The sequence below is a fragment of the Trachurus japonicus genome, chromosome 15 (assembly GCF_045865225.1).
Source record: "Trachurus japonicus isolate A0001 chromosome 15, Traja_1.0".
In the NCBI taxonomy this organism is placed as follows: Eukaryota; Metazoa; Chordata; class Actinopteri; order Carangiformes; family Carangidae; genus Trachurus; species Trachurus japonicus.
This window is the reverse complement of record NC_140921.1, coordinates 30,707,964-30,718,626: the sequence shown is the minus strand read 5'-3', so window position 1 is coordinate 30,718,626 and position 10,663 is coordinate 30,707,964. Positions and strand designations below refer to the sequence as shown.

General features: G+C 41.8%; 1 protein-coding gene across 1 annotated transcript; it reads right to left on the bottom strand.

The window, feature by feature from the left end:
* Positions 1-6,142: 6,142 nt before the first annotated feature.
* Positions 6,143-8,313, bottom strand: soul2 (heme-binding protein soul2). The gene is made up of 4 exons (XM_085799058.1): positions 8,077-8,313; positions 7,866-7,992; positions 6,594-6,762; positions 6,143-6,419 (listed from the first exon to the last, which is right to left on the bottom strand). The coding sequence occupies exons 1-4, from the start codon at positions 8,197-8,199 to the stop codon at positions 6,248-6,250; spliced, it is 591 nt and encodes a 196-aa protein (XP_085655184.1). The 5' UTR covers positions 8,200-8,313; the 3' UTR covers positions 6,143-6,247.
* Positions 8,314-10,663: the final 2,350 nt, after the last annotated feature.

Below are 10,663 nucleotides of genomic sequence, written 5' to 3'. Positions count from 1 at the left end.
GAAAACAAATAAACTATCATCTCTCACAGCAAACCACAATCAGCCTGGCATCATAGTGAGCAGATATTCACATCTGCATCTCAGATAAATTCTAAAGAAAAAAGAAAAAGAGAGACGCTCCGCGATGCTTCCGTTACGCACAGCTGTTTGTTGATGTTGTGATCTGTGCACATGTGTTTAAATATAGGTTACTAAATATGAGTGTCTTTATTAATGGAAAAGGGGTGTGTGTGTTTTGTTTTTTGTTTTTTTTTTACTGGGCAACAGCTCTCAATCTGTCAGAGCAAGTGAGACGGGAGGAAACTGATGTTCTGGTCCGGTCCAAGCTCGCAGTGTCCGGTCGCGCGAACAGACCTCACGGGCTGATGATGCAAAAGTAGTCTGGGAGGGAGGAGGTTATGATGTTATCCTGCAGGTTTGCTCTGACAGATTGAGAGCTGTTGCCCAGTAAAAAAAAAAAAACACACACACCCCTTTTCCATTAATAAAGACACTCATATTTAGTAACCTATATTTAAACACGTGTGCACAGATCACAACATCAACAAACGCATCACGGAGCGTCTCTCTTTTTCTTTTTTCTTTAGAATTTACCTGAGATGGGAGATGTGAATATCTGCTCACTATGATGCCTAGGCTGATTGTGGTTTGCTGTGAGAGATGATAGTTTATTTGTTTTCAGTTTTATTTGTTATGGTCGCGTGACGATGCGGCGCTGGCCCCTAATAAATCAATAAGTAAATAAATAAATAAATAGCTGATCATCTGCAACGGCACAGTGTGTAGTGTCAACACCTGCTCTTGGGACATCCACGGCTGTCTCAGTCCCTCCCTGGTTTCATCTGTGTTAATTCAGTCAGGCTGAGTTTCCATTACGCAAGCCTTTGATCTGCCATCAGTGTGACGGGACAATCTATATAGATATAGGTGTATGTGCTGATTCAGATACAATAAATAGGGGTTATTGTGATGATTATTACTATTATTATTATTATTAATTGCATTTAAATGTGCCTGGAAGTGTGGAAATCTGCCTGTGAGGTCTTGGTGACGTGGGCGCACTGCGCGCTGGGCAGTCAAATTTCCACTGCGCTGGCTGCGCTTCGCCTTGCGCTGAGATTAGACCAGGTTGGAGCTGGCGAGCTTTCAGCGCACTCTCCGCGCGGTCTATCTGCAACAAATTGTCACTGCGCCACGGCGAATCTGTCGACACCTCCCCCTGCTGCGCGACCACTCCCATCTCAGCGCACAGCAGTCTACCAATTTACCGAATCCGCTGCGCACCTTGTTGCACTGGAGGAAAATGCCACTGCGCCAGCTGCGTCAGGGCTCGCCTCGCTGCGCCACCCTGAGTTGCGCCAGCAAAATAGGGCCCTGTGTGTCTGTCCGTCTGGTTTTTGAGCTGGTTTCTGTCCTTTTTCTTGTTAAAAGCGGTCCATCACGCTGGCTAGCGGAGCTAACGTAGCCTAGCTGCCTGCAGACTGCTGTGGTCAAGTGTTGTAAACAATGCCACATGGCTTGCAGGCTGCGTTGCCAGGTTTGACAATGCCCCCTTTAGGGATGACCATTAAGGCTTAAAATACTTTACCTTTCACCTTCATTATTTGGGTGAAGGCAGGGAGAAGTATAATTTGGATGTTTGCGTTTTTGTAGTCCAGTGTTGTATGTTTATGTAGCACATTTGAAAAAATGTATTGGCTGTGTTACCACATAGGAAGCTACCATGCGAGCCACCAATTATAGCTTGACGAGCCACATGTGGCTCGCGAGCCGCTCAATGAGTAACACTGAACTACAGTGTTCGACTGTTGTGTGTTACTCCAGTGCCTCAGTAAAATTCACAGTACCTCTATTGGACTCATGTTACTGCCCCTCCTCCATCCCCTACTTCGCCAATCTTTCTGCTGTCTAATCATCTGGCCTCATTAGGCCCCGGCTCCTCCATTAGGGGTCCATGGCTTGGCACAAAATGGCCGCCCTCAGGCCCTCCCGCTGCCTGGGGAGGAGCTGCGAAGCAGCGAAACTGCCTTGTGATGTCTCCACCACCCCGGCAGATCTATCCATCACCTCACCGTTTATCACACTCATCCACTGGCATACCTATCCATCAGAGCCTAATGCGTCAATGCCTGCTGGAAAAGCCAGCAGCTCCTGTGGTAAATAAAGAAAGAACACAGCAGGACCACAGAGGAGGAGGGACGGGGGGGGGGGGGGGGGCGGGGGGGGTGGGAGGGAGAGAGTGAGAAGAGAAGAGAAAGATGTTGGAGCAAGGTACAGTATGGGCGAAAGAGAGATAACTAATAGGAAGACAGAAGGAGAGTGGTAAGGAAGGGAGACAGAAGGAAGACAAATAAGGAAGATGGGTGGGAGTGAGGATGATGAAGAGGAGACAGCAAAGGGAGAGAGAGACAGAGCAGGAAGAAATGAAAGAGGGAGTCAAAACATATTGTCTCAGAACGGAGCACAGGAAAATGAAAACTATTATCACCAAAAACGAAATCTTTCAATGACTCATATCCTTCTTCCTGAGAAGTCAGTGATACTCTGACATCATGACAACAGTTTACATGGTCTAACAGTGGCCAACATTTTTTAATTTTAAACATTAGTTTTCAGTATCAACACTGAACAAGTTCACATTAATTACTTCACTTTTCATTCCAATAATGAGGCTTCTATTCCTTTTCAATAGAACCTCTTTGAGGGTGGGATTGAATGGTACAATCACTGCCACTCTAAACCATCATTTGTTTGTTAATACAACTGTCTCAAACAATCTGTACATGTGTCTTTTTCGTCTGTACTGCAGCAACACACTGTGGGGCTGTGGCCATGGAGACATCATGTGTGCTGCAACACTCCTGTTCATCATTTGTAAACTGATTTGTTCAGTTCAGTGCTCATAAAAATGTTCATGCACAACACTGCTACAAACTTAGAAAACAACTTCATCAATTTGACAACGTATGCGCGGCAAAACTCACAACTCAACATCTGGAGAAACCCAGACAAAGGGCTGAGGCTAAGCTAACAGTAGCATCTGGATCATGGTACGTATAACAAACCAAACAAATTGTCTTCATTTTCTAACACCACTAACAGGTAGCTGTCTTAACAACTTTCAAAGTCCAGAAGTATTAAGAGCATGGCCCACTGTCCATCACTTTTTTGTGTCACCTGCAAACACTTCCATTGTGTTGTGAGTTTTTGGAGCGCATGTGTTGTCAAACTGATGAAGATGTTTTTTGATTGTGTTGTGCGTTTGTGTCTTTGCATGCACTGTTTCAAACTGCAGTGTGTTGTGTTCTTAAGGCCAACATTTTGGAGGTTGTAGGAGCTTCATCTCTTCCTGTTTTGTTCTTTCACTTAGACATCAGTGTTTTGTACTTTTGAATGTGATTCTCTCTCACTAGGATGACAGCTGGACTGGCAATCCATTTCTTTTAGGCATAGCAGCTGTCACTTCATGGCAGCCTGGTAGTAGAACCACCTCCTTCCAGCATTCAGCTCCGTGAAAACCTACACTTACATGGACACTTGAATGTCCAGCAAACGTTAATGTTAACAAACTAAACTGAACATTTTCATCTTATCACCTCACATCTTATTTGCTTTTTCTTTTCTTCTTTTGTTTGTTTCTTTGTTTCCTGTGATTTCCCTTAAGTTGTTAGACAGTTTTTTTTTTCAATTGGTTTCTTCTGTCTCACCAGTAAAGGTGTCCTCTCCCTCTGTGGATTTCTGTTTCCAGAGCAGCACAGATGGGCTGAGAGACTCTGATCCTGACCCAAATCTGACACCCTCAAGGTCACTGACTCCACTAGTGTGTGTGTGTGTGTGTGTGTGTGTGTGTGTGTGTGTGTGTGTGTGTGTGTGTGTGTGTGTGCGTGCATGTGTGCACATCTCAAGGTCTGGAACAACACAGATGTCTAGACGAATTATCCTTTAGACTCTTAATCAACAGTTTGACTTGCACTTTTCGAGACACACACAGTTCTTCACTCCCTTCCTGTAGTCCAGTTTCCATCCTGGTGCTCCCTCGGGGTCAGAGTTGCCGTCCCACTGACAAGACAGCAGTGCTGTCCTTTACTGGCGCTGAAAGCTGACATCCTCCTGAAATGTCAAGCTGAATGTCAGGGCCTGGCCTCAGACCAAGGGTCAACACTTCACCCCCAAAGCACTGGGTTGGGGCTAAAAAAAGCTGCTTTTGACATTCGTCAGCTAGGAAGCTTATTTGCCATCATGTCTGTGTGCCAAGTAGGAGACAATTAGCTTGGCTTACCTTAGTTTAGTTTACGTTAGTTTAGCTTCAAGAAGCAGATGGTCAGCAGTTTTCCAACTCAAGGCTCAAATACACGGTTGCCCATAAAGTTGGGATGATTTTGGTTTTGGACACATTCTATTTATTATTCTGATTATAAAGGTTAATTTTGGTTTAATTTTTACAGTTAAATGTTTGGAAGAGATTGGTCAGTAAAGTTTTGAGAAATTATAAATTTTAACTCACATTGTCAAAATGATTTCATGAGAAGAGGTAAAAAACTTTCTGGGCAACAGTGTACATGCAGGACTTAGCTCAACACAGAGACAGGAGCCAGAGGTTTGATTCAGTAAAACAAAACTTTTAAGTAAGTAAAGTTACGTAAGATTTTTTTTTTTTTCATGTTTCATGTTATCTGATCCAATAGAGAACAAAATGCTGAGAAGTTGATGCTGGCTCTGATAGAGAGCTGTCACAGCATGCAACGTACCACAGCCTGCTACTACTCTCTAATAAAATGAGAGCATCAGAACTGGACCACAGACCAGTGGTCTAATGAATCACATTTTCTTTCAACAGCTGTGTGTGTGTGTGTGTGTGTGTGTGTGTGTGTGTGTGTGTGTGTGTGTGTGTGTGTGTGTGTGTGTGTGTGTGTGTGCGTGTGTGTTACTGAGAAACCTTGGCTCCTGCCATGTGGATATATGAAATATATCGTCTACCTCAACACTGACAGAGAATCCTTCATGGAAACTGTTTTCTCCAGTGGCAGCTGCCTCCTTCAGCAGGACAATGTTCCTGCCACTCTGCAAAAGTGTTTCAGGAAGATGTTGACTTGGCCACAGATCTTAAACTCATCAAGCATCTGTGGTTGACGGACTAACAGGTCTGATCTTCACGCCCACACCTGACCACCTACAGGACTTGAGGATCTGCTGCTAACACCTTGGTACCAGATCCCAGGTCTGTGGAGTCCATGCCTCAATAAACTGCAGCTGTTTGATAGCATCATGATCAACTACACAATACAGTAGTTGATCATGATACTGTGCTTTGTCATGCGCATAGAGGACAGATGTTGAAGTCTGACTTATAATTTCAGTCACTTTACACTCCAACTGCTGCACTAGAAAATAATGTATCTAAGTATTTTGGTTTACCCTTAAGAGTTTTTTTTTTGTTTGTTTTTTTAAACTACCACTCCTTATTATTGTCCACATAAACATAAACAAAATGAATGATTCATATTAACACCATAACCCTATAGTCTTACAATAAGATCCAGAGGATTTCTGAGGACATGATAATAACTTCCTTCAGAAACATATAATGCATATACTGTAGGAGGCAGATGCACAAAAATAGCAATGCAACAGGACAACAGCCATCATCACCATCGTCAAGTTGATAATAAAGATGATGATGGGTTTCAGATGGAACATGCGTGCATGGAGCCTTCTAAGTACTTTTGCAGAAACCAGTCGAACCAGTGAATCCACATTTTGTCACATTTTTGTGAGATGAGTCTTTTGTCAGTCAGGAAGCTGGAGTCCCTCCAAAAGGCCTGCATTACAAGTGTTTAACATGACTTTAACCACATATAGTTAAATAAAGACAAAGCCTTTATCATATGAGCATAAGATGTGTGTATTCTTAAATTTACAGCTGATCTGTTTAGGGCATTGTTAAACAACAAGTATCATCAACAGGGTAAATAGTGCAGGTACACAAAACAACATTCCTGAAACCAGTTGCCATCATACAACACATGTCTGTCTGCTGGCGTCACACACAGCTATCCCAGCATTCATCTCAGCAGCGCTCGCAGATTAGATCAGATCTTTCATTTTAGAGATTTGTTAAATACAAAGCTTCAACCTGCTTCTTATATTTCTTAGAGTAAAAGTCAAACAACTTAAAAACTTTCTAACAAAGTAGTGGAGCTTCAGAGGAAACAGACAAACACAATGAACTGTTTGATGTCTCCTGTTGTCAGGCAGCGTAGATCCAGATCTCATTGTGGTGAGTTAGAGAAAAGAAGGAGTCATATCCAGCTCCAATGTAAGTGTTGGGGTCAAAGGTCATCCCAGCTTGGTTCAAAGCCTGGCGGAGCAAGGCTGCATTGTTCTGACCACTGCTGAGACTTGGAGTCCCGCCAAACGTCCTATGATATGAAGAGGAAACAGACAGAACAAATGTCTGATAACATCACCACCATCGTTCACAGAGATCTGAACTAGGACATTCTGATTCCCCCACCTCACTCATTATACATTTCCCTCATAAATAAATATATCAATTGATATTGATCTGAGAGATGATGGTAGTGACCGGTCACCTGACGTAGATAGTGGCCGCTGGTCTGCTCTCCACTGTGACCGACGGATCGTTGTTTTCAGGCTTCGTCACACCCGGAGGAAAGAACCAGGACATGGACAGACTGAGACCGTCCTCGCCCTGTGTGGCCATGATCAGAGCGGGCCACGTGTCGGTCGGGATGTCATAACCTGAGGGAGAGCAACAGGGAACATCGAGATGAGAGGATGTACACAACTACACTGCTGCAGGAGGAGGATATGTTTCCAACTATAATCCATCATGTCACTCTTTCACATCCCTCTACGAATTGAAAGTTTTCCTACAGTATATTATCCATCAAATCTCCCCTGTGGGACAAATAAAGTTTATTTGATTTGATTTGAAAAATTCCTTTGAATCAAAATCCAGATTTTCTATGTTTCTATGTTTATTAAGATCCCCATTAGCATCTGCATAGCATCCACTATTCTTCCTGGGGTCCAAAACATATACATGGAGACAATAAAGAATACACATTCACATTGGACAATATAGACATAGACATAAAACAACACAAACAAATAAATACAGACGATGTAGACCTCAACATATATTACAATATACCCAACTACCTCAATGTACTGTGCAATATACATAACTCACTGTGCAATATACTGTGCATATAATTAATTTATTTTTATCTATTTATTTTTATACTATTGAAAGTGTTTTTATATTGTATTTTTATGGTATTGCTTGTTTTGCACTGAAGGGGGGCTCTAATTTAGTTATACTGCGAGTATAATGACAAAGGCATTCTGATTCTGATTCTGATTCTGACATAGACAAATACAATATACAGTAGCCTATACCTCAACAACATTACATACATTCAATACATGATCAACAAAACAACAAAATAACAAGACAAGACAGCTCCAACCAGGTTTCTACCCATTTACAAACAATTGACTCTATTATAACCACTATCTATACAATACAATAAACCATTTATATCAAGTAGGCTACATAATCATGATTAATGGAAGTTCATTTTTCAATAATGTTCTTTTAGAGCTTTTTTAAAAGCACATACACTATTTAGTTGTTTAATATAACTTGGCAACAAGTTCCATTCTTGCATTTCCTGGAAGTAAATATTTTTTTAATCAGACTGTAATAAACCTGACACTAGAAGTATTGACATCTCCCACACCTATTTGTGTGTTTTAAATCAGTGTATGACAAAAATATTTGTGTGTGTGTGTGGATTGTTGTGTCAAAGTGAAACTGATTGTGGACTGTGACGTACCCGCGTCCTTCTGTCTCTTGCAGTAATCCTTCAGCCTGGAGTTAGCAGCCATCACATCGCTGTCGGCAGAGCTGTCTATCTTGGTGGTGATCCAGTCGGTGGCCACGTACAGACGTTCCTCAAAACCCTGCGCACACAGCAACCACAAATACACTTTCAAAACAGGAGCGGATCACTGGTGTGTGTGTGAGTGTGTGTGTGAGAGACCTACCTCGTGTGAAGCAACCAGCTGGTACTCAGGACATTGTTTCTGATGACAGAAGTCTGGAGCCCCCCAGCTTCTGCATGGCCACACCATGGCCAGCACCACCAGCACGGACACAGACTGCTCCATTCTCCTGGACTGCAGGCGAACTCCTTACACCTGCTGCTTCAGGGTGAGTGCTGTCACAGCTACAGGTTTATCAGGTCGCGCACATACGCCCACACTGTTCCTCCTCCTCACAACACAAGGAGGAGTTCCCTTTATCTCTAAAAAGACTGACAGGTAGAGCCTTCAGTTACCAGGCTCCTTTACTGTGGAACCAGCTCTCTCAATCAATCAATATCCTTTATTTAACCAGGTAAAAAAAACTCATTGAGATTTAAAACCTCTTTTCCAAGAGTGACCTGGCCAAGCACAAAAGCAAAATAGTTGCACAAGACACAAGACACAATTAAAATACAATCACACATTTCAGGAAAACATGGTTGGACAATGCAATCACACGATCCGGTTGAGCTCAATTCTCTGTCTTTTATAATTGACTTGAATTCCCCCAGAGTTACAAGATGTGTCAATTTCAAGTCCTTATGCACATCATTCCAGGTCGACGGGGCAGGAAATTTAAAAGCTTTTTTGCCAATTTCCGTTCTCACTTTCGGGACCTTCATTTGTATAATGTCCAGAGAACACAGGCCATAACGGCTGTGGTTTCTACACATGTGTAAATACAAATATGTAGGCAAAAGTCCAAGAATAGATTTATAAATAAAAGTCAGCCAATGAGAGAGTCTACGGACATTCAAAGATGGACAATGTGCGACGGCATATAAGGAACAGTGATGTACACGGTAGTTACAACCAGTAATAAAAAGTATCCAATTTCTTTAAAAATTGACCAGGAGCGTTCATAAAAAACAGGTCTCCGTAGTCCAACAAGGGTAAAAAAGTTGTGCTGATCAAGTGTTTTCTGACTTGCAATGAAAAACACGATTTATTTCTAAAAAAGAAACCTAATTTCAATTTCAGTTTAGAAACGAGTTTACCAATGTGCAGTTTAAAGGACAGGTTCTCATCAATTAGAATGCCTAGGTATTTATAAGATGTGACCATTTCAATTTCAATCCCATGAACAGCTGACAAGCTCTCCATGGGTCAGAGAGGCAGATACTCTAACTACATTCAAGCAACACAGTCTCACCCCTTTGCGTCAAACAGTTGACGCTTGGTCAAGGCCCCTTACGTCAATATACTGACGTGGAGGGGGTACCCTCGAGGTCGTTTCTCGACGAATAGGGCCACTCATAGACTTGAATGCAAATCCCTCATCCTCGGATTTTGACGCAGGGGGGCGGGACCGTTTCTCCCTCGACGTTGCTCCAGAACGCAAAGGGCCACTCATAGACTTGAATGCGAATCCCTCATCGTCGGATTTTGATGAAGGGGGGCGGGACCGTTTCTCCCTCGACGTTGCTCCAGAACGCAAAGGGCCACTCATAGACTTGAATGCGAATCCCTCATCGTCGGATTTTGCAGTTCTCACTAGTGCGTCAACAGCCTGACGAACGGTCACTGTCCCTCATCGTCACATGCCTGACTCATTAGGTGCCCGTTTTTCGTCAGGTTTTGACGCGCTCGGCTTTCAGTTGATTCCAATGCAGTCCCCTTCGCGGCGATATGTGACGCTCAGAGCAAGTGATCCAGCCGACCGGCTGCGGCACTGACAGATATGGAAGCCCATTTCCGCCACTTGAGAAAAAAATTATGAGCTACTAAGTCATAATTATGAGATAGCTAAATCGAAATTATGAGATAGCTAAATCATAATTATGAGATACTAAGTCATAATTATGAGATACTAAGTCAAAATTATGAGATACTAAATCGAAATTATGAGATACTAAGTCGAAATTATGAGATAGCTAAGTCATAATTATGAGATACTAAGTCAAAATTATGAGATACTAAATCGAAATTATGAGATAGCCAAGTCATAATTATGAGATACTAAGTCAAAATTATGAGATACTAAGTCGAAATTATGAGATACTAAGTCATAATTATGAGATACTAAGTCAAAATTATGAGATACTAAATCGAAATTATGAGATCCTAAGTCATAATTATGAGATACTAAGTCGAAATTATGAGATACTAAGTCGAAATTATGAGATACTAAGTCATAATTATGAGATAGCTAAGTCATAATTATGAGATACTAAGTCAAAATTATGAGATACTAACTCGAAATTATGAGATACTAAGTCGAAATTATGAGATACTAAGTCAAAATTATGAGATACTAACTCGAAATTATGAGATACTAAGTTGAAATTATGAGATACTAAGTCATAATTATGAGATACTAAATCGAAATTATGAGATAGCTAAGTCATAATTATGAGATACTAAGTCAAAATTATGTGATAGCCTAAATCAAAACAAGGGGCACAGAGGAGCTCATCTGGCTCATAGCAAGATGGCTATGGATTTTCAAATTCCGGTTCACGTATAATTAAAACAGTGAGGACAGATACCACACGGACTGTAACTGGAGTTGGAGACCTATATCTGAACGGATTAAAACATATTAATG

Coding starts and splice junctions, on each gene's coding strand:
- soul2 (XM_085799058.1), bottom strand. CDS start 8,199: ATGGAGCAGTCTGTGTCCGTGCTGGTGGTGCTGGCCATGGTGTGGCCA. Junction 7,993..8,076: donor AGCTGGTTGCTTCACACGAG/GTAGGTCTCTCA, acceptor CTGTGTGCGCAG/GGTTTTGAGGAACGTCTGTA. Junction 6,763..7,865: donor CAAGAGACAGAAGGACGCGG/GTACGTCACAGT, acceptor GCTCTCCCTCAG/GTTATGACATCCCGACCGAC.